Source organism: Athene noctua, chromosome 1 (genome assembly GCF_965140245.1).
Source record: "Athene noctua chromosome 1, bAthNoc1.hap1.1, whole genome shotgun sequence".
NCBI classification, from domain to species: domain Eukaryota; kingdom Metazoa; phylum Chordata; class Aves; order Strigiformes; family Strigidae; genus Athene; species Athene noctua.
In genome coordinates, this window is record NC_134037.1 from 233,709,679 (window position 1) to 233,733,286 (window position 23,608).

A 23,608-nucleotide genomic window follows, 5' to 3' on the forward strand; every position below is an offset into this window, starting at 1 on the left:
CTGTCTATTTGATTCTGATAAGTGGGATTACATTGATAATAGATCACTTGCCCTCTTTGCCAAGGCAAGTATGGGTGGGATACAGTGTTGCCAAACGTCTGAAGTGCACTTAAGTAGATATTTCAAAATTTGTCCGAGATAGTGCCATCAATTTGTTGTTTCAATTATTAAGATGTACCTAGGTAATGTGGAAATACAGGTTTCCTAAAAGCCTAATAAAAATATGGGTAGCTTATAGTAAAAAAGTTAAAGCTCCATACAGTTGTGTCATGTCACATATAGACTTTTTATGTATTTCCTACCATTCTTATTTGCATAATTAGTGTTGAACTTGCTATTTTGGGGGGCTTTTACAGTGAATTGCTTTAATTCTTTGTCAAATCCAATTCAGACATCTAATTTAAATACATTGAATGGTATCTTAGTACAAATGCAGAGAGCTTCTTCAAAATAATTCCTGTCTTTTATTCAGTAAGTGCTGAAGGCTACAAAAATAGGAACTTGGTGGGCTGGAGTAAGGTTGTTTGGGTGACTTTTTTACCTTGCAATTTCCTGTTTTCAGAACTCCATATCAAATACAGATATTTCTTTTATATATATATATAAAAAATTCCCTGCTTAATGGTGGATAGATGCTTACTTGCATAATTCCAACTTTTGTCTATTGTAGGTTTGTATGTTAGAAGTATAAATTTATAGTGAATTTTTCTATAATGTGAAAATTGTAAATCACTGCTTTTTAATGAACTGTTTTATTAAAGGATTTGTGATGTACTAGTGCATATGCATATTTTTTAATGATTTACTTTCTGATTTAAAGGCTTAAATTGTTTAGCTCTTCTGTGAATAGTCTGCAATTTTTAATGTGTTAATAACTGGTATTTAATAATGTATTAATAACTGTAAGGTAGGAAAGTTGGAGCACTTTGGTAACTTTACAGTAAGAAATGTAACTTATATGACTTCTAGTGTTATTGTGATTAACTTGACAATGCTATTTTGGTTTCTGCAGTGGCAGTGTTTTATACTGTATCTATGTGTAGTGGTAGTTAGTATTCTGCCTGCAAAACATGTTAGAAAGGTCCTAGTCAGTGGTGGTACTTCATTGTGGTAGACACATTTAGAGCTGTAGGAATTGAAAGGTTTTGCCCTGAGGATGGGGTCAGTTACCACTGGTGTGATGGCAGCGTGGACCCTGACCGTGCAGTGTGCCAGTCACCAAACAAGGCTTGGAGTCTTCTGTTAAATGCTTATTTACCAGTCTGAACCTTTTGCTTTTTATTGTTTGCTCTCAGCTAAGGAAGTGCTTATTTTATGTAGTTCCTGTCTAGCTTCCAACATAGTAACTTTTCTCATACAAATCCATATCTTTGTGACAGAACTGTGCTGATTCTTTTAAAGATCAAGATTCCATCTAATATTTTTCTAAACAGTCTTGCTTATTTTTTTTGTGTTCTATTACTTTATTTTTGAGTTTTAACAAACTTGTTCTTGGCAGGAAAAGGTGAAGTGAAGCCAGATGTAGTTTGAAAGTGTCTTGATGTCACAAATACTGAATGGTTTATTTCATTGAAAACAAAAAGCTCATTCCAGTGCATGGCCTTCCCCCTTCCACCCCATATTTGTTGATATTTGTGTCGCCTCTTTCATAACAGAAGTTACAGAAAATAGTCACCTGAGGTGAAATCTGCCTGTACGGTCTTGGCAACCATGAAATGTACTTCAACTATCAGAGAGATGCATTAATTTGTTAGATCTCATTTGTGTTAGATAGTATCCTAGCAAATTAATCAAAATTCCTTTAAACACCAGCAAATTCCATCCCTCTGATTTCCATTTCTATAGCAAATCTGTACCATAACTTCATTAGTAATACCCTGAAGTGTTATTCTTCAAATTAATGAAGCAAGGGGAGATGTGTAGCTTAGTGATTTGGGAAGTTGGTAGTTAAAAATTACAGTAAGGAAGTAAAGATTTGATTTATATCTGTATTTTAAAAATATTTTCAGAATTAGTTTAAAATTTTAGTTTCTGTATTCTTCTTTTTCCCTAAATAATGAACCCAAGAAAGCCTTTACAAAATATTTTTCAGAAAGTTTATGACTTGTGACAGTAACAAGATACATGTCTGCTGTTTTTTTCAGTACATTCAAAAGGTTCTGCAGTTTTGTTAAGGCTTATCCCTTGTATTTTATTCTAGAACTATCAGAGTAAACCTGTAATACATACAGACTAATTGCAAGATACAGTAATTTGAGGCAGAAGTACCTTCATATAAAGTAATATCAAAACAGTTATGTAATCTTTAGAGGTTCTGTACATGTTTATATATGCTTTTAAGGTACAGTATAAAATTGTTATGCAGGCTGTTTTCATTTCTGAAGACGTGCTTTTCTGTATGGAACTTTCAGAGACATCTGAAAGCTGCTAGGCTTTCTTTGCAGCTGCATCATGTTCAGAAGCTCGCATTCATTCTGGGATTGAGTAAAAACAATCTCTTGTTGTAGACCAGGACACTCTTCTCTTCTTTTGCTCTCATTTGATCAGAGAAGTCTGTTTTTTGGCAAAAATTATTGCCATTAGTTAAAAAATGTGGTGAGCATTCTGTATGTCAGATTCTATTCCAATACTGTTTCTGAAAGACATTCAGATTTGGTATTAATGAAACCCCTTATCAGTAAGTTATAGTACCAAACTTCTGCTTTTTCTATTAAGTTATGTTACGATGGTATTAAATAAAATGTACAGTTTTTATTACTCTGCCTTATGTTGTGAAACTTCTTTATTATTTAGGAAGCAACAATAGATTCAGGTGTTGAAACAATCTTAAACTGTGATAACTAGACAGTAACAAATAATTTACTTCCTTTGTTGTAAATGAATTCTTGAATTCAACTGTTGTGTACGTAGCATGTCCTGTAACCCACGGTCCTGAGAATGACAGGAAGGAATTTATCTGTTATCATCTGGAGGTTTTTGCTTTCTCCATCAGATTAACAGAGTTAGGCCCTTGAGAACAAAGGATAGTAATAACATTTTAAAAAGCATTTTACTGTCATAGTAATGTCTGTTATAGGAGCAGGGTCAATCTAGTTGCTGTTCCACTTTTTTGAGGCACTAGAATTTTTCAAGGGCGAGTCAAATTTTGTGGCAAAAGTCCCTTTTATTCAATGTGAAGGTAAATGAAACAGTCATGAAGATGAGAGTTAAGGTGGCAGGCTGCAGTTCTAGTAGCTTGAGAAGAAGTAACATTTTTGTATTTTCAGTTTTTGATCTGTGTATCACTTGAGAAAGCTCAGATGAGGAATGAGGCGTCACTCTCCGTGTACCATCCAGTGCCATGGAGGTCATCTTCAGCCTAGGCCTAAAGTTCAGTTTGCTTTTCTGGATCTTGCTGCTCCTTTCCTTTTAAAGAAGGAAACGAGCAGTATGTGTATGGCAATGCCACTGCAGAAAAGTGCAGTTTAAAAAAAGGGAAGATTTGCTTTGCAATCAAATTGTAAAATATGACGATGCATGATTCAAAAAGTGACATCATGGCAGTCCTCTGTTAATATCTGATAATAAGCATAGCTAGGAAGGCATCAGGCTGGGGAACCGGTGGTAATTTTTTTGAAATACCACATTGGTAAACAAGTGCTCTCATAATAAATAGAACACAGTGGAGGATTAAAGCACTAAAACAGGGTAACATTGAAGACCTTTCTCCCCCTTTGAAACACTAATAACATTCATTCAGACAGGGAATGCTTTAATTTGATGGTAGAAGTGAAGGAAAGGAGAAGCTGAGGTAATGCTGCATCTAACTGCCATCAAAGTCTGGTAAGAGAAAGCAGAGCAGTAAGCATGGCTGTTGTATAGTAAATTGAAAGTGAATAATTTTGGTTGAGGTGCTCAGTTCAACTGTATTGCCATTTGGGTCAGCACGGCTGCTGTTACTGCACTCATAGGCCATTGCTGTTCTCTTGGTAGAGGATGCAATAATGAAACCAACTTTTTGTTGGAAGCAATGAGGTGAAGCAAAGTGGAAGCTGGCAAGGGAAATAGAGTGCACGTAATTTCAGCATGCATTACAGGAGATAGGAACAAAAATTAAAATGGTAAGACCTTCCTCCTGACAATAGGTTTGAACACAAGCTGTACCTGTGTGCAGCAAACTGACAAGTCTGGAACTGCAAAGGAAGTTAAAAAGATTTTCAGACTTCTGCCTGTTTGTTCACAAAAGCAAAAAATTGCTTTATGGCTCTAAAGAGAGGAGTCAGATCATTGGCACTCTGAAAATGTATCTGCTATACTTTGGCTGCTTTTTTCTTTATGTAGTTTAAGAAAGTATGCTTTGAAATAAGCTTTGAAGGATCATGGAGTAGACTTAGACTTCACAGCAGTGAAGAAGTGAGAAGATCACTAACTTCCATTTCTTCCTTGTATCCTTCCCATTAGACATCTCACTTTTTGCCCAGATACATTCCTCTTCCTTCCACACCAAACAGGTGACCATTCTTCAGGTCAGGTTATCCATCTGGTGGTATGAGTAGGTGGCATTTGTGTGATTTCTGATGATGAGATGTCTGTTTTGCAACCCTGTTTAAACATTTCTTTGAACCCAGTTAATTCAGTTGAACACTGGCAGGCATTATTATTTTATGACTTGAGCTCACATCAGTATTACGATACTTCGTTTTTTGTAATGTGATAGTTAAGGAACAAAACTCAGTAACACTTCATCCTACTGATTTTCCTTTGTGTCTGTGTGCTTAAAATGAGAAAATAAGAATTAATAACTGGTCAGAAATCAAAAGTTTTTGTTCTGTTGGTACAAGCACTCACTTGGGGAATTGGAATCCATCATTATCAACAATATATGTACCAGAATTGTACATACATATCCAACATTGTATGTACTTATATCAAATCCCATCCTGAAGGTCTTTACCATTTTTATAGGTAACATTCTTTTATGAGTGACTGAGATCTAGAAAATACAGGTCAGTTTGAAGAGTTACCCGAAGAACTTTTTTTTTTTTTTTTTTAATTTAAAGAAATCAAAGATATAATCCTTGTTGTTTGTTTTCTCTAAATGCTGTCATTATTTGCAGATGTCTAGCTGTGCATCAGCTAGATCTCTGGGTATATTGAATGAGCTTTGGAATCTATACTTGGTTCTGTTTGCAAGTATTTCCTCAGCATATTGAGTTCTGCAAATGATTACTTTTTATTAGACCAAATAAATATTAACTTGAATGTTTGCTCTTTTATATGCAGTCTGTTCCATTTCAAGATTGTAAAGGTTAGCACTAGTTTTATTATGCATACTCAAAACACTGGCGGAATTTGCTGTCTCACTGTAGGGTTACATTTATTCATTTATTTTAATAAAGTAGTGTAGCTTTTCAAAGTATATCTTTCTCATGGTTGAAAAAAATGTACTTCTCTCTTTCTCTTCTCAGATTTATCCAAGAATAGATTAACTGAGGTTCCTACGGAGTTGTGCCATTTTGTGTCACTGGAAACACTAAATCTATACCACAATTGTATTAAAATTATACCAGATGCCATAGTAAACTTGCAAATGCTAACTTACTTAAATTTGAGGTAAGTTTAATTTTGTCACATTTTTTGTTTATTTGCAAATGTGTAAAGCTTTTTTCTGTCTGCACTTCATGTGTTTCTGGAACAACTGACTTCATTTTTCATTTTATTGGAAGCGGTAATGCAAAACCTCATTGGCTGTAGATGCAGGTCTGTATAAAGGAATTGTAAAGGCCAAAATGTAAAACTAATTATTTAAAGAAAGACCAAGTAATATTTATCCCTTTATTTCCCTTATTCTTCTAGCAAATTTAAAATGCTAATCACATCAGCACAGCTGGATTCTTTTAATTCCCTTCTGATTTTAAATTTTGTGAAACTTGACACACTTTTTGTAGTTAAAAAGATAGAGGGACAGAGACAGGATTAATGTTTTTTTCCATGAGGAATGTAGAGAAAAAGCATGATATTGTATTGTATCCTCTTATTATGCAAGGAGTTACAGCCTTTTTTAGGAGGAAGGGGCAAAGAATTAGGCACCTTTGTCTCTTTTTAATGATAAGTATACGTGAATACTTTTTGGTATAGAGAATTGCTACTGGTTAAAGTGCAGGTGAATAGATCTTTGCTTTTGAGAGAGGGCATGTCAGCACCTTTTCAATTGGGACAAGTTGTGGATGTTTCTTTGCAGTTGTGTATGTAAAAACTGTAATAGTGAAGATACAATAATCTGGTCTTTGCGAGAATGAGGTTTGAGCCGAGGCAAAGTGGCTCTTGGGCTTCTAAATTCAAGATATGAAGGCGTGATCATCAATTTTGTAAATGCTGAGGATGTTTCTCAAGCCTTCCTGTGTTGTTACTGTACTGCAGTTTTGTCCAGTGTGGAACACTAATTTTGCCTCTAAAAATTGAAACAGAGTGTGTCCTGAATATCTGCACACATATAAGGAATAGGACTTAAAATTTTGAAGTAGTGTTTGTTAGATATATGTAAAATAATTAAGACTGGATTAAATTGTTTGCATAAAACATCTTAGTAAATTTAGGAATTAAAGTGAACTCAATTAGAACTCAGTGTAGTGAACTAGTGAATTAGTATTCAATGCAGTGATGGAATGTGTGACTTGTCACAAACCCAGAATTGTTATAGAGCTAATAACCACATATCACAGTATATTAGACAAAATGAAAGGAAGCGTTTCAAGTTTTACTAAGTAAGGTCACTTCCCTCAGTTTAAAATCTCTAGATGTGCCCTTCCCCCATGTTAGCTAAACACAGTAAGTCTGTAGAAGAAGAAAGAACATCCTTGGCAAGAAAAATACCATAGATTTAAAATGCATATTTTTCTGCCTGGTACCAGCAGAGCCTGTATGTTAAATAGCTTTAGAATGTGATGCCAAGAGATATACATAGTCTTTGGGCCTTGGTGGATACTCTTCATGTTTTATTTGAAGAAATGCCTTTTAAACTAATATGATTTATTACTCGCTTGCCTGGGTTATGGGCTTTTCATTACCTCTTAGTGGGTTGCTTCTGTGTTCTGTAAAACTTAAAAATTATTTTTACCTATTTGGGTTTTTTTTTTGTTTGTCTGTGTTTGATCTGCTGCATAGGGTAACTCTTAGATTCTAGACTTCCTCAATTTAAGTTATTTGGAACTTAAGAAAATATTTCTACTTATTCTAAAAAATAAGTTGTGTCTTGGTCTTCTGTAAAGACACCAGAATTGAGAATCCTGACTCCACAATAAGCATTGATTGTTTTCTTCAGCTACTGCTGGTTAGTAGTTCGATTTTTAAATATCCTTGGGTTTGTTATTTGATACCTGTCTGTCTCTGAGCCTGTGCAAGAGATACGATGATAATTTGCTTTGTAAAACATTTTGAGACTGTTTTGTGGAACATGAATACACATCTTTATATGGAGCTTTGGATTGGCAGTTAAGAAATGTTTTGAGACTTGTGGAATTTTGATTTTTGTTTCCCTTTATTTCAATTCAATGTTGCAACTCTTACTGAAATTACACAGAACAATTTTTGCCGTCTGTTTTCAGAGTTCAGTCATGCATATTTGTTCTTTGGAGCCTTAAGAGCTATGCAAATGATAACTAAAATGATTCTTACTGGGGTGCTGCTTTAAGTTACTGTTCGTTGTTTTTCTACAGGTTAATACCCATAAAAAAGACAAAGTTTTATTTTAAGAAAACCTTCAAATATTCCGTTAAAGATAGTAGTTAGTATGATATTCTGTTGAACTTAAATTTTCTTCTGAGAACTGATCCATAAATAACAAGAAATTAATCTTTTTAATCATCTGGAGATCACAAAGGGTCATGGCATTTGTCATCTTCAGGTTCTAGCTTGTTGACTAATTGTTACTAGAACAAGAGCCTAAATCTCTTGAAAGTTTTCTACCAAATTTTGCCTTTCCTTGCAACTCCTCTTCATGAAGATCTTTTTTTTTTTTTTCCCCCCAGAAATGTGGTATGAAGAATAAAATGGCACATGTCAGTCACTTAAAAAAATTGTTTTAGCAATTTTAGGAAAAAGTAATATAGAGACATAAAATGGCTCAATATGGGTCTTAAAGACATGTATTTTTGATGGCTCTAGAATTTTTTGCTGTATTTACAAGCACCAAGTAATCTTCAACTGTAAGTGTGCTTTAAAGGAATTGAGAAGATAATTTTATCTCTAATTTATTTATTTGTCTTTCAGTTGAAGCAAAAGACATCCACTATACTGCCACATAAACTATGGGAATATTTAAATACCTGCAAAATACTCTCTCAGTTGACTTTCCTGTATTCATTAGAAAGGGAAACAGTTGTTCTAGATGACAGCCAGGCTTGTTACAATATTGTGAAACTGATACAATGCATTTTTTCCAGATGGGTAAATTCCACAATACTGTTTAATCAGTAACACAGATATTTTTGATATGCAAGTGTTTTCTTAGTGATTGCCATTTGAAAATTTAAAATTTGCCTGCATAAGATCTGACCCATGAAAACGAAGAAATTTTGCAACTCTGTCTTTTATGTGAGTATTCAGTAGAACGTCACTGGTGGTTTTAATGGTTGTCCTTTCTTGTTTTGTTGCAGTCGAAATCAGCTTTCTTCTTTGCCAGCTTGCCTGTGTGGTCTTCCTCTAAAAGTCTTAATTGCAAGTAACAATAAGCTAGGTTCCCTTCCAGAAGAGATAGGTCAGCTAAAACAGTTAATGGAACTGGTATGTTACTGATCTTTTTTTAACTTTGACTTTATTTGTATTTAACTAGAAAGAGTAAAATTCACTTTGCAAATGTAACTGTAATGCTATAATGCAGGTTAAAAAATTAACTTTTGAACATCTCAACTGTGTTGGGTAGTAACACAATAATAGTTTCCTTTGTGTTCTTCAAGACCCTTCTAAACAACATCACTGCCCTTGGTTCATTCAGAACTCAGCTTTGAGGTTCATCGTCTTTACCAGTTTTACTCACTACCTGCACTGGCTCTCTGTCTTGCTGTATCGGATTCATAGTTCTGGCATCAGGCTCTGCAAAGGTGTATTCCCCTCTGTAGCTCCTTCCCCTTCTGTTTCCTTTCTCTCTGTTATTACTATCTGCTTACCACATGGCATTCCACTAGTGATAGTGATCTTATCATGGTTTATTTTCATTTTATTTCGCTGTTTCTGTCATGCAACCTTCCTTGCCTGAACACCAATCTGATTTACAGAATTATTATATTCCTCTAGTCTTTAAAGCTGTCCATGCAACTACTGTTTCTGCAAGCAGTAGATAATCTATAATAAATTGCCTAGTAAATGAGAATTTGAAAAGGCAAAAATTATTTGGTACCTTAAAATTAATTTAATTGTACATGTGTTTTTAAAGTTTGTATGTGGAAAATGTATATAAGAGAATGCTTCCCTTTTATCCTTTTATCTTCCTCTTTTGTATATTGTAGGTTGAGACTGAATTCTCTGCGGTGTAGGCATGATATCTTCAGGTTATTTCTTTTCACCTTGATCTCTTAAGATACAAATTGACAAACTACATTTTGACACTGCTAATTTATTCATAGTAAAACAATGATATTTGAACTTTCTTCCAGCTGCTGATATCTCCATTGACAGCAGTTATCTTGCACGTTTTCAGTATCTGAAAGTGCCTGCTTATCATGTTATTATTTTTATGACAGTAGTTTCTCTATTAAATTATGTTACAGGAATTGAGCTGACCTTGCTTTACACCCCAGTCCTGCTACTGATTCTTCATATGTGGAATGAAGTGGCAACTGTGGGGCTTTTTTCCTTCTAGTATTCTTTTTGTACAGTATCCTGTGTTGTCAGGCTTCTATTATTTATTACAACTGATCTGGTTGTTGATGAGTATTGGGCGGGGGGGGGGGGGGGGGGGGGGGGGTAGTTACCTTTTCCTTTCTGGTTTATGCCTGAGCTAAAGACTACCAAGTTTGGATTGTTTTGGTGAGCATTATTAATTTATCTTATCAAATATTTTTTGTATGTGTGTATTTTGTGTGTATGATGGGTTTAATAAGGTTACTGAAATGGTTTTGATTTAATTAACCTTCAGAAAACCACATTAGGCTGTAGCATTGTTTCCAGTGTGCTTAAAATATGATTCAGTAAAAGATTATGGTTCCAGTTTTGTATATAATTGAAGTTGAACAGTATTAAATACATCCTAATTTCAGGGATAGGAAGACTGAATAGATAATAAACAACAATTGGAACCCTGTTAGGTCTTGATTGCTTCTAGTTTAAATGTAGCCTAGCCTAGTGGCAGCAGGCTCGTGAAATAATTGAAAGACTTAGCTTGATTCTGCCTAGTCAAAATAATCCGTTTTATTTCTATTAACCGAGGTCTGTGACAATATTTTCAGTAAAGACTTGCTGAAGTTTTTTCATATCTAATTAACCCTCTCAGTGAGGTGAACTAGCATTGCTGATGCTGGAAGTGTTTCATTTGTTGGTAAGAGTTTGTATATAGCTTAAGAGTAGCCCTTATCCTTATTTTAGAATTTTGAAAAGTTAAAAACTAAAAGCTTGAAAAACAATACAGATTATAGGGTTTGTTTGGGGTTTTTTTTTAAACAAATCATGTGTTTAAATTAACTTTGGTATACTGGATTTTCATATTGCTTTCCAGTTACAGTATAATTTCAGTGTTACTCTGTCATGAAGAACACAACAATTCCCGCTCTAAAAATATTTCAAATGAGAGGCTGTAGCAACACGTCCCTTTGGTAGCCTAGAATAATTACAAAAGCTCAAGGTCTGATGCTAGTTCTTTGTGATTAGAAGGGGGTGGTGGGAGGGAAGTTTTTGTTAAATTGGGGATGGTTCATGGTTCTGTTCAGAAGATCTGACTTAGTTTGATGCCACCATGAGAGTTTGGTACGTTTCCAGTGAAATGAGTTGCATTATTTAGCTGGAAATTACTGAACTGTGAAGTACTGAGAGAAGCAAATAGTGGTAGGATTGAAAGCCAGGATCTGTGCTGGCATATATAATACAATGCAGTTTAGATAATAAGTGATTATTGTTCTGAAATGAGTAAAAAGAGGAAAAAAAAAAAAGATTAAGTCATACTGCAGTTGTTGCACAAAACATTCAGCTGTGTGAGAGCAATGCCAGCCTGAATAGCTTGTGGCCTCCAAGCAATGCAATCAGCCAGGCCCCTGGCAGGGCGTGCTGTTGTTTTGGTACACATGCAGTGCTGGGGCTGAGCTGGCCCAGGGAATTGATCCTGAGAGGTGACGGACACCTCCTGGCTGCATGCAGTTTTTGTATTACTAGGACTTTGCCAAGCACTCTCAGGTTCCCAAAATGTTTCACAAGCTGCATCCAGTAAAATCTGTGTGTACATAGCAAATGGATTTTTTTTTTTTGTTATTTAACTTCTTGAAACAAATTTTACCTCTGTAGTTACTCTAGCATGATATAAGTATAGTTTGCTGCAAATGAGATCAGATCTTTCCAACTAACTCTGCTTTTTTCTTCTCTCTTCCAAAATGGGCTAGGCAGTTTTTACATGTATATATTTGAATAAATTTCATACTTGGGGCATAGCATGACATATATTGCATACAATAAATTTTCAGGTATTCTTTTAAATTTTAGGATTCTGGGTTATATAGATCTAACAGCTATCTTACAAACATCAGAATAACATATAAATTATTCTCCCTTCAGGATATGTATTTGCAAAATTTGGTTGGGAAACTTACTTTTATTTGCAGCTGTGTAACTCAGTCATCCTCTACTATCAACCAGGAGGATGAGTGCAAAACTGATGTGAAGATAATCTGAAATTTATTTTCCGTCAGAGAAATATAGTTGGGTAGAGATGACTCAGTAATTGTACCCAAAACTCATCAGATGTACAGTAAAATTCCATTCTCCATCCTATCAGGCAGTATTGCACTTCTACCTTCTTCAGGTAACAGCTGCTTTCATCACTGGGATGCTCCTGTTTCACATTGGAAGCGTTTAAATCTCTCAGCTGGGTTTTAGGTCCTTCACCTCATTCATCTAATCTGGGCCAGCAGCCTGACCAAGTGGAACCTGCTGCCTTCTGTTGCCTAAAAAGGTCCATGTGCTAACACACCGTGTGACTTTCATTTACCATACTGTATGGCTATTATATCAAGCTCTGACAGAATCCACACTTTTTGGGAATAACAGCTCAGTCAGGAGTCCCAAGTTTTAAGATGGATGTAATGAGGAGGTTTACCTCAATTTCAGTGTTTTGGATAAATTTTTCTGTGTGTGTGAATAAACACGTTAATATGGAGCCAGAGTACCATATTTGTTTTTCTGTTTGTATTATGCTGATTTTTATTGGTTTAAGACCATTTAAACTTTACCATAAGCAAGAGAAAAATGTTGATTATTTTGATTTGTTTTCATGCCATTGAGCTTCATGCCACAGAAATGAATGTTCAATTTAAATATTCCTTACATTTCTCTAATATTGAGAAATTGTGTTGTCATGGCAAGACTTGGCATAACTGATGAGAACAAAATAGAATTAATGCAGAAGTCTGATCTCCAGCTAACACACCTTTGGAACTTGTGTAGGTGTTTGCGCTTTGGTTGGTTGCAGATGTCCATGAAGTAAAGTTCCAAACTGCTGATTGCGTAGTTCCTTTAAAAAATTATTAGCTTGAAAACCATAGACGTTTGACTTTGATAGTGTTGCTTCCATTAGTGCCAAAGTAATGGGAAAGATAAGCACTGTCTCTGTCACATACACACTCATGAAGTCTGATAATAGAGCATAAGTATAACAAGAAGTAATGTTCTAAGTCTTTGTTTTCCACAGCTATTCAAACAAAGGAATAAAAGAAGTTGGACAGCAGTGTTTAGTAGCATAAAGGATACTCTGTCTATAGAGATCTTGCGAATGCTGACATGCTGTCATAACAAATCAGTCTTACTGAGGATGTTCTAAAAGTTTATAAGTGGACTTTGGTTTTGAGGCAACACACTGCTAGGCTTTTTCAGGGTGGTTTGTGGGTTTTTTCCACTTCCTTTAAAATTCTCTATCTCTTTCCCTGACTTATTCTGATGTGTGTGTGCATAAGTGCATTGGTCTAGAGTTTCTCTGCCACAAGGTGACTTTAAATTTTAATTCTGTGCCCTAAAAATTGAGTATCTAATTATGAAGTTGTTTAAAGTCTGTAAAGTGAAAATAGGACAGTAAAGCTTTAAAAATAAATTATCTGGGAACAGTGCAATTAACCATACTTTGTGACAACTTGGGCAAAAGATTCACACATTAACTGGGATTTTTAATTTCCTTGTCTAAAAGCTAAAATAATTTCCTGACTCTGTTTTGACAAGGGAAGGAAACTTTGGCAACAGATTCTGTTACAAGAGGAAACTTGTCTGATGCAGCAAGCAGCACTGCCAGATCACATTTTGGTTTTGCTATCATTATTTGTTAACTAGATTTTAGGCTTGAGGGTAACAAGTTAATATAACATTTCTGACTAGTATTAAAGCAACTGTCTTCAAAGACAGGACTTGGAAATCTGACCGATTTACAGAAATTTGTAATCTAGGAGCTCCCAGATACTGTATAAATACATTTGAAAAAGTCAAGAGGGTAGGAGTGAATGTCCTAAAAGTATTCCAGCGGCTGTTCAGGAAAATTTGGCATTACCTCACTTTGGTCTCATACTGTGAAATACTGTTTCCTTTTTTTTTAATGAAGAAATGGAAGCGTGATTGGGACATTACTCAAATTTACAGGTTGCATGGCATGTAAGCAGAGGTTTCGATGTCCTTTTGATTTCACATTGAGTGTAGACTGTTTGGCAGCAAAAATGATAGCTAGTATCTGAAAACTGTCTTGTTTTAGACTGATTTAATCCAAGAAGTTGATCTTCAGTACACATTCATAGTGGTTTCTTGTTAGCAATAGTGTTAAAGTATAATATTTATTACAGTAATACTGCTGTATATAAACTTGCTTGAAATTCGTAGAATCATAGAATGGTTTGAGTTGGAAGGGACCCTAAAGATCACAGATCACCCAGTTCCAATCTCCCTGTCATGGGCAGGGACACCTTCCACTAGTCCAGGTTGCTCAGAGCAATTGTGCTCACTATAACCAGACCCCATACTTTCAACTTTACGGCAGTTAGTCCTTTAGGAATGCTGAAATGAGGATGGGTTCCAGTTTCATCCGGGTCATTAAACAGGTTGTTATCCTAGTCATCAAAATCAGACCTACTTAGAACTTGTGTAGGCAGTTAAGCACCTTTTACAATAGGATGTTGAATATCTGTATAATGCTGAACAAAATCTGTCCTATTTTATTACAGCCTGTGTGATGTGATAATCAAATATATGCTTTTCCTGAGCATCATTACAGAGTGCTATTGCTGTTTTCTCTCGTGTGTGTGTGGCTTTGTTGTTTTTTGTTTTTTAATTGTGCTTAAATATTCCCTCCAGAAGAACAAGAATCTTTCAAAAAAATCAGATGCACACACTGGCAGTTTTATATTTCATCCGAACATATTTGGTTATATAATCATGGTACGGAGTTCTTCATATGGATAAAACTTGAGAAAACAAAGGTGGAACTTCTTAAGCAAATGGTTTTGAATGTTTCTATAGAAATTAAATTAACTTTCAAAATTAACTTGCTCCCCAAATAAGAATTCACTATGGGTTTTAAGTAATGTGTAAACATTTTCTCATTTATCTAGTTTTGCATTGTGAAGACAGGACATAGAGGGTTGCATGTTTTCAGGTTAATAAAATGTTGAAACAGTAATACCAAATTAGCTACAATTTCACATCAGTATTATTTAACAGTTAGGAGCCAAAAGTTCATTGTTTCTATTATTACTATTTTGCTGTAGGATGTCAGCTGTAATGAAATCACAGCTTTGCCACAGCAGATAGGCCAGCTGAAATCTTTAAAAGAACTGAATGTCAGAAGAAATTACCTCGAAGTTTTACCCCAAGGTAAAAACAAACAAAAATCCCAATAACTTTATGGTAGCTCTTTTTAGTAGCATATTGAAAGTATTTTTCAGTCATGCAAGTAAATATGATTAAAAAGTAGTAATTACTTTGTATTCAAATTTACTACGTTTGAGTTTGCAGAATACAAATTTCAGTGGTACTCACTAACTGTGTCAGGCTTTCTTCATTGAATTATTTTGCGATTCTAGGCATCTTTTAAGTTGCACAAGTGCTTAGTTGTGAATGTAGTATGGGAGCTGTCAGCTGAGCTTCAGGGAAAAAAAATATTTCAAAGTATTTATTTTAAAATTTGTCACTTGTATAACAATAACACTCTTTTCATTTCCCAGTATAGAATTGAGTAAATGTTGACCATATCCCTGCTCGAGTTAGTATTTTTCCTGAATGCACAAGATTTATTCAGAAATATTTTATGATTTTATGGTGAAAATAAATACAGCTATAACATCACCTCTCTTTTTTTGTTACTTTTAGAACTAGTACAGCTTCCCTTGGTAAAGTTCGACTTTTCCTGCAATAAAGTGCTTGTGATTCCAATTTGTTTTAGAAAGATGGTGCAGTTACAAGTATTACTACTTGAGAATAATCCTTTGCAGTCTCCCCCAGCACAAGTAAGTAACATCTGCAATTCACATTGTGCCTTAATATTGGGTGAACGATAACAAATTATAGTCTATAAATATCACCTTCTGCAACTGCAGGCTTCTGAACTTCAGCCATCACAGACGTTAGTTGTTGGTATGTAAATAAGACATAGAAAATATCCTATGTTCTATGTATGGATCTGTGTACCACTTGAAGCAACATGAGTATAGATGATTTCCATTCCATTAGCTGCCTGTTTTTTTGTCATTCCTATCTGCATATGAAAATGTTGGAATATATATATAGTTTTGAAAAAGAAGCGAGAAACTTCCTGGATAAATCTTTTCTCTCTTAATAAGTTCTAGAAGGTTCTACTGCAGTGTTTTAACTTAAAAAATATGCAGACTGTAATGTAATCGATGTAAAATTTATTTTACTTTATAATGTAAGTTTATAGATTGTAATACACGACAAAATCAGACTCCTGTTCTGAACTGTACGCCATGCTGAGAAATGATGATAAATGAATGCAACCTGTGCTTGCTGCTTAAGGACAACATTGTTGTTGACTTACTGGGCAGTAGATTCAAACTATATCGCTGAGAACTACAATTGTTCTAGATCAACAGCTGTTGAAATACTTGATAGTTTTTATGGCATTGGAGAAATACTTTTCATAACCAATGGTGATGCTGCTCCTAAACTCCAAAAATACAGAGCAAGTTTCACGAAGTACTTGAGCTACAAGTGTGCAGTTAAAGAAAATAAAATGCAGGTAAAATGCAGGTGAAATGCATCATAAAGATGCTTGGACATTATTAAAAAAAAAAAAGGCTTAAAAAAATGGCTAAGAGTATAAAGGACATGCTGATTAATTAAATGTCATTATTAACTAATTTTGGAAAATAATTTTTCAATTTACAGTTAGTAGCAGGCCATACCATCTATTTTATCATAACTCTTTTTGAGTGAAAAGCTCATTCTTTCATTCTATTTATAAACCTACTTTTCTTTCTTGTCTTAACAGATTTGTACAAAGGGTAAGGTGCATATATTCAAATATCTGACTGTACAAGCCTGTCAGATTAAAACAGCAGACTCGCTGTATCTTAATGCCATAGAACAACAGCATTTGCCGCAACCTGTGGAAGAGAGGTATGTATGAAAATCTCACTTACTTTTTTCATGTAACCCTTACAAACAAAGTGAAATAAATGTATTTATATCTTTAGCTAACAGTTTCATCTGTTCAGATGCTGTTTAGAGGGTACTTTTTTGAACAGACATTTATTTTGCTTTAATATATTGTATTGTAGTGAAATGCCTGTAAGAGTTTAGAAAAAATATTTTTAACAATTAGTTCTGATTAAAGTTAGCAGCACATTAAGAAATAATTTCGACGTGAGTCTTACTTTACATCTAATCTCTTACTAGTAGACTACTGAAATATGTTGAAAATAATTCAGGTGGTAGTGTCATTAAGTGTTGGAACTTTCTTGTAAAGCTATTAAATAGTTCTTATTTCTTGTATTGTTTTGTGATTTATATGTTGTTATACATTTGTCACATAGTTGTTTCAAGCTTTTTTATTCATTCGGAGGCTTATCCATCCAGCAAAGCAAACTGCATGGATTCTGAGATCTTTTTAAAGTGAAACGTGCTTATTTGTTAGCAAAATGAAGGAAAAAATCTTTAATGTCTTGCATCAAAGATCTAGGTAATGTCATCTTGTATTGTGGTTTAAGGACAGGAACGAGATACAAAGCAACTCCTTTCTCTAAGAATCTCCGTAGCTAATTGGAAACCAGTTTTTAGCTAGCTCTTTCTTTGATAATATGGGAAGTATGATATAACCAATCAGAGAAAGTAGGATGATACCTTGTTTTTTGAGAGAAGTACTCATTAAAAACAAAGTGCTGATGTAAATAAAAATAAAGATGTTGCTGCTAACACCCTGAAAAAACCACCCCTGTTATGGAATCTCCCTTTCAGTCATGTAGATAAGGTTTCAAACAAATTGTTTACCTCCATGTATGTTTGGAGACACCTTTGTGAATTTCTGTCAGATAAATGCCAAAGGTGGGAAGAATTCTGGATGAAGAGTAAGTTTTCCATTTGGGAAACACCTACAGATTTTTTGGTTTTTTTTTTTTCTTTTAGCATATAAGAAGATTGATAGGAATGTCATGTCCTGTATGACATTTTGGTCATATAGGAGCATACATGTTAGGGTAAGGGGATAGTACAGGGTAGGTGCCAATTGGTAACTAACAGCCTAATACTCTATCACATCATAATTACCAAATTTTTATTTTAGAGAATAATTTCACACTTCTAAAGAAAAAACATAACCTGGTTAGGATTTCCATAGGCAGTTCCTACACAAAATCCTTAAATGTTTACTGATAAGAGATAATTTAAGATTAGGATTAATCAGGTACTTTATTCATGTGAAGACTGATTAAATTATTTCTTAAATTGCTGTGTCAATCTGAACTCAAGATTACAGCTTTCAGGATTGCGTATGAGGGGATAGTAAAGCATATTTACAAAAAGAAGTTAAGTGATGATAGTATTGCATCTAACAGTGTGCTTTAAAATGAGCAGAAGTCATATTAGGTAATGAAACCAGAAGAGAGAGCAGTGGCCATTACTATAGTAATTTTCTTAAAAACCTAAATTTCATAGTCTATTTTAAAGCACTAAAAGGAGGTTTCTGTGTTAATAATTACTTCAAGCCACAGGGAGCTAAAAGCTCACTTTTAATGCATCAATGTTTACAGTTAAATCCGTTGACTCCAGTTTGAGTTCAACTAATTTAGTTGCTTATCCCATGGCTAGATGACTTCAGTCAGACTCCTGTGTTCTACTTAGCGAGTAAATAAATATTTTTACTTAGTGTATAGACAAAAGTAAGCATTATAGAAGATTATTTCTGTTCGTTTCGTTAATCCTTAGGCTAACCAGCCATTCCATCTGATCTATTTCACTATCGCCAGACTGCAAATTTGTAGTTCTTAACCGTACTAGGCTATTTCACCCTCTACCATTAAGACTGGTTGGAATTTGCTTTAATTTAAGCAAAACTAAGACAGAATTCTAATGGTAAATGCTATGATAGCTTTTTATTGAATTTTTTTTTTTTTTTTTTTTTTTTTAAATTCACATCTAGCATTGATGACATCTACCCAAGTAAAAAGGACTCAGATTCCGGTGTTGGTAGTGATAATGGTGATAAACGTTTGTCAGCAACAGAGGTAAGTTGCCTGAATTTTGTGTCCAGCTCCCCTTCCTGCACCTGTATTTTTACTATGTTTTAAGTTTGTTAACAATGTGAATACATTTTTAGCCATCAAAAGTGTGCAACCACATTCTTGGCCTGAATTTCTTGCTAAGAAATGGTTAAACAAAGGTAAAAGGAGACTGGGGGTTTTCTTTTTTTTTTTTTTTCTTGTCTGTACAATTTCTGAATAGGGCAGTGAGATACTTGCTTACAAATGGTCAACGACCTACCAATATTGAAAATTAACTGCAGCAGTTTACATAAACGAAGACGAAATCAGAATCCATGTCTGCTGTTTTCAACAAAATAAATGTCCTAACAGGTTACATGCCTGGCTACTTCTCACCTGTTTTCTCTGACTGATGAGTCTCCTGTTGGGAATTAACAGGAGTTCAGTGTGCTGAGTCTCGGTATGTTCTGTGACGTTCTGGTTATGGCAGTTCACTGTAGTGTAGGAACTTCAGAAACTTTGCAGATCTTAATGCGTTTACATGTTCTGGCAATTACCTAGTGCTGGAAATCAGCCTTCAGAAATTTTATGAACTATGTTGTCTGACTGTGTAAAGAGAAAGGATGGTTTTCTGAGACTGGTGTTATCCTAAGCAGTTAGAACTCACTTCCCTAGACCTTTATTCTGAGGCACTGTTCAGCTGAATAGGGCACGAAGTCTATTTGGAGTTGAACTGAATAAATAATGATAAATAAGTAAATAATTTGCAATATAATTCAGTGATGATCTTTCAGAAATATGCAAATAACGGGATTTCTAGTCTGACCTAATAGGAAATATACAGGTCACAATAAAAGAATGAGCTTCTTGCTACTTCAAATTATTTTACACTGATTCTTTAGTGTTTCTTTCCTCCTTTGAGGAAAAAAGATTCTGTTGCTTTTGAAAAAAATATATAAACAATCAAGTGTAGGTGCTGAATTTGTAGTTACTAAAAAGCAGATTGAAAATCAATCCACTTAGACACTGATTGGTCTTTTAAATACAAAACCACTTGGAAATCCCTGTGGGGCTTTTTTTTAAGTATTTGGGCAAGTTTCTTGCTAGATAGAAATGAAGCAGAGTTACGGACATTTCTAGCCAGACTTCTAATGGTTTCTTCTAGTTGTAAGAGCATGCAGGCTATAAGACACTTATGAACTGTTTTGCCATTCTTACACTTCCTGAAGCTGAGTTAGCATGTTAATGAAACTATTACTCCAGAATTTCCTCTTTAGCTACAAGTAACACCTTTAGAAAATAGATCATCTTTCCTGTAATCAAAACATAGCCATTGAAATGCTGCAAAAAATATTTTAAAGACCATCAACAGTGAACCAATATATTTTTATTAACACAGAGGCTTCTTATATGTGATCTGATTTACTCATTCCATCCCCACCTGACTACTGCTCTACTATTAAGGAGAAAATAGATGCCGAGATCACTAGTCCCAAATGTATTTGGTAGTAAATTCACCACTCACTTTTCCTTCTGATGCAACCTTTAATACCTGTATTACAGTTGAGAGTTGTACAAGAAATATTAGCATGCTGCAAATACAGATTCACATATGTTGTTAATTACAATCAGAAATGTACATATCAAATATTAGATAAACATTAAATGATCAGTCATAAAGTGATCATTAAAACACATTTTTAGAGGGTTTTTATAAATACATCAGCCGTAAAAACAAACTGCATTTTTTAGTCTGAAGGCTAGTAGCTTTTGAGTTTCATCTCTTTTACAGAAAATACTACCATGTCATTTCTGTAACTTGAAAATGGTACCTTAATGATACCTTAAATTAATGACTTGTTTGAATACTAATGTATTTTTTAGGAAGCTTGCTAATTAGTTTTGGATCCATACACACAGGAGAGATTACTTATTGAAATGAATGATTTACGTATTTCTGTCTGATTTGTTGGTAGGGTCATTTCAGGGTCAATTCTTCAGAGGTATAGTAATCTTGAGCATTTCAAGTGAAAGATATCTTGTAGTGTTGCTGTAAAATTGATCACAGCAGCTTGAAGACAAATTCCGCTTTAAGGTAGTGCACTCATGTACCTCATCGTTTAGGAACAGTGCAGCATTTTGATCCATTTTCCACCTCCCTTTAGCCTTATTTTTTCCTTAGTTAAACTTCATTAGGACAAAAGGGTACTTGTTAAGATCCAGATGTTGTCCCTGCTTTATTACCCATAAGAGTGATGCATTAGTACCAGCAAGAATGTATATGAAGAGTCTTTCAAAATGCATCATCTGAACTCAGTGTTGGCATAGCATTAGGTATTTTTAATTGTTCCATGTCTATTGTCTTCTGTTGCTAGTTGAATAAAAATAAAACTCTGGATGAAGGAAGTGAGATGCAGTATTTCACCTGTGAAGGAGCAATACTTTTGTATTATTGCAGGCTGCAGGATAGTTTCTATTTCATGCTATACTGGCAGGAAACACCTGGAAAACAAATTGCAGAATTCTGTAGGCCCTGAAAGTGAGACATAGCCTGTTAAAGGAATGATTTTCTGTTTCTGGATTGAATGGCCCATGGCTTTTTTGACACCAACACTCCAAAATATTTTCTTAAAAGCAGTATGTGTGACTCTGCTGAGAAAAAATCATGCCTGTTTTAGTATTCAGAACTTGTAATAAGTGTATAAGAATATTTTAATGTAATATTTTCAAATGATAGTTGTGAAATTAACAAAACATGAATCTTTGATTTAGAATAACTAAATTTAATGCTTAAATGTCACATGAGATATAAACTGAAAGAAAGAGAAGGAACTTCACTGTAACCTTGGTTGTCTGAATGAATTTATAGTGTGCACATCTTTTTTTTTTTTTTAAAGCTGTTGGGTTGTCATTGCTTCAGGTCTAAAAAAAACAGTGACTTTTTTGCTTAGAATACTTGGAGTGTGGTTTGTTTATTTTCTGTTTGAGATACTATATTGTTTAATTTTAAAATAAAATTTATTTTAAAATTTGTTTTAAAACTTGACAAATAGGAGCAGTACCGCAATGCTAGTTCACTTCATTACAAAGCTTCATCATTATGAAAAGGCTTTATCAAGTCCCTGAACATCCTTTTGAATTTTTTTCTCTTTAGGCAGAACAATACAGCCAGTGAAATGATAGAGTTAATAATATGCAGTTTATTCATAGAAAACATTTGTGGTGGTCCACTTTTACAAAATGCATTAAGTCCAGGGTATTCTTGGCAAATGGGAATAACCACATGTAAGTTTGATACGCTTTTTTAGGAGCAAGGTAAATTTGCTCCATCCCTTACCACAAACATTACCTTCAGGATTTAAAAAAATATTTTCTGCATAGAATAGGAACATATAAAGGTTGCAAGAATGGCATAACTCTACTAGAAGCTAGTGACTGTGAAACTGGGTAACTGATTGTATGTGACAACATCCCATTCCATTGCAGATCTTGTGTTACAGTGGGCTGAACTGATAAACAGGGAAATACCATTTCCTTAAACATATATATTCTTAAAGGATATGGAACAAACTGCTATATATGTGTTATAGCAGTTACAATTACAAAGCACTTGTCTAGAATATGTATGTACAGAGTAGCAAGTTACAGAAACAGAGCATCCAAAGAATGAGCAATGCCAGTGGTTTTGTTGGGAAATACATTTGCAAAATTCTCAAAGACTGTTGTAGTGGTAAGCTCTCTATCTCAGGAAAGCAAGGATAAAAACTTGGCCTCTTCTGCAAACTGTGTTTTTGCCATAGTTCACCTCGGGAGAATGTGAACAGGTCCCACTGTGAGCAGGTCAGTGCTGGTCCTGTAGAACAGCAGAGCCCTGGTGGCATGGGACAGAAGTGAAGGCTAGTGTGTCAGTGCTTCTTTGTGTAGCCACTGTCTATAAAGTTATAGACAGGATAAGCTTGTAGATAGAAGTAATGTGTTTTAGTGTACCAGCTAATACAGCTGAAAAACATGGATGAGGTTTTAAGTCATTGAAGAGAAGCCAGTGTACTTGAGTGTTTATGCTTTTTTTTCAGGTCTACCAGTTAATCTAATAACTGTCTCAGCCTACAAAGTTCATCTTGCTTGCTTTAGATATTTAATTAATAAGCTACATGGTAAACCAGGGGGGAAAAATCTTGAAGGGAAAGAAAAAAGGACTGGGATACAAGACTTAGACTTCAGTGGCTACAAGGAGCCTGTATTTTCAGCTATCCCAGGAAAGTGCACAGAGAGCAGCACAGTGCAGTGGTGTCACTGCAAGGAGAGGACTAGTTGCAGTGAGGAAGATAAGAAAAGAGGACATATGAATTGTTCTGCTTGGCAAATGTCCTGTGAGGATGTATTCAGCATGACTACAGCTTCCTTCAACAGGACTTGGTTATGTTAGATGCTCTGGTATCCTCTCTCTTACTAGTTTGCCCCTCTTTAGTGAGCACTCTTCTTAATATGTCCACTTTTATCACTCTTGGTTTGAGCTGAAACCAGTGTTTATCTTATTTCTCCTTAGCCATCTGATGAAGATACTATCAGTTTTAATGTTCCAATGTCAGACATTGTGGAAGAAGATCAGGTTGTAAAGGAAGATTCAGGTCACCATGCTAACTCAAGAAAAGGTTGGAATATAAAAAAAGTGGGAATTAAATACAGGGAAATTCTGTCAATAATTCCATGTATAAAACTGTAAATAAATAACAGCTCAACAAGCATCA

The 23,608-nt window shown here is 34.7% G+C and overlaps 1 protein-coding gene across 7 annotated transcripts in view; it reads left to right on the forward strand.

The window, feature by feature from the left end:
• The window catches only part of LRCH1 (leucine rich repeats and calponin homology domain containing 1), a 134,127-nt gene that overhangs the window by 60,713 nt on the left and 49,806 nt on the right, over positions 1 to 23,608 (forward strand). For all 7 annotated transcript variants that reach the window (XM_074912922.1, XM_074912873.1, XM_074912903.1 and 4 more), the window contains exons 2-8: positions 5,448 to 5,592; positions 8,634 to 8,760; positions 14,916 to 15,021; positions 15,517 to 15,653; positions 16,655 to 16,782; positions 18,800 to 18,884; positions 23,407 to 23,512. In XM_074912922.1, the coding sequence (XP_074769023.1) occupies positions 5,448 to 5,592; positions 8,634 to 8,760; positions 14,916 to 15,021; positions 15,517 to 15,653; positions 16,655 to 16,782; positions 18,800 to 18,884; positions 23,407 to 23,512 (834 nt within the window). The remainder of the gene's footprint in view (positions 1 to 5,447; positions 5,593 to 8,633; positions 8,761 to 14,915; positions 15,022 to 15,516; positions 15,654 to 16,654; positions 16,783 to 18,799; positions 18,885 to 23,406; positions 23,513 to 23,608) is intronic.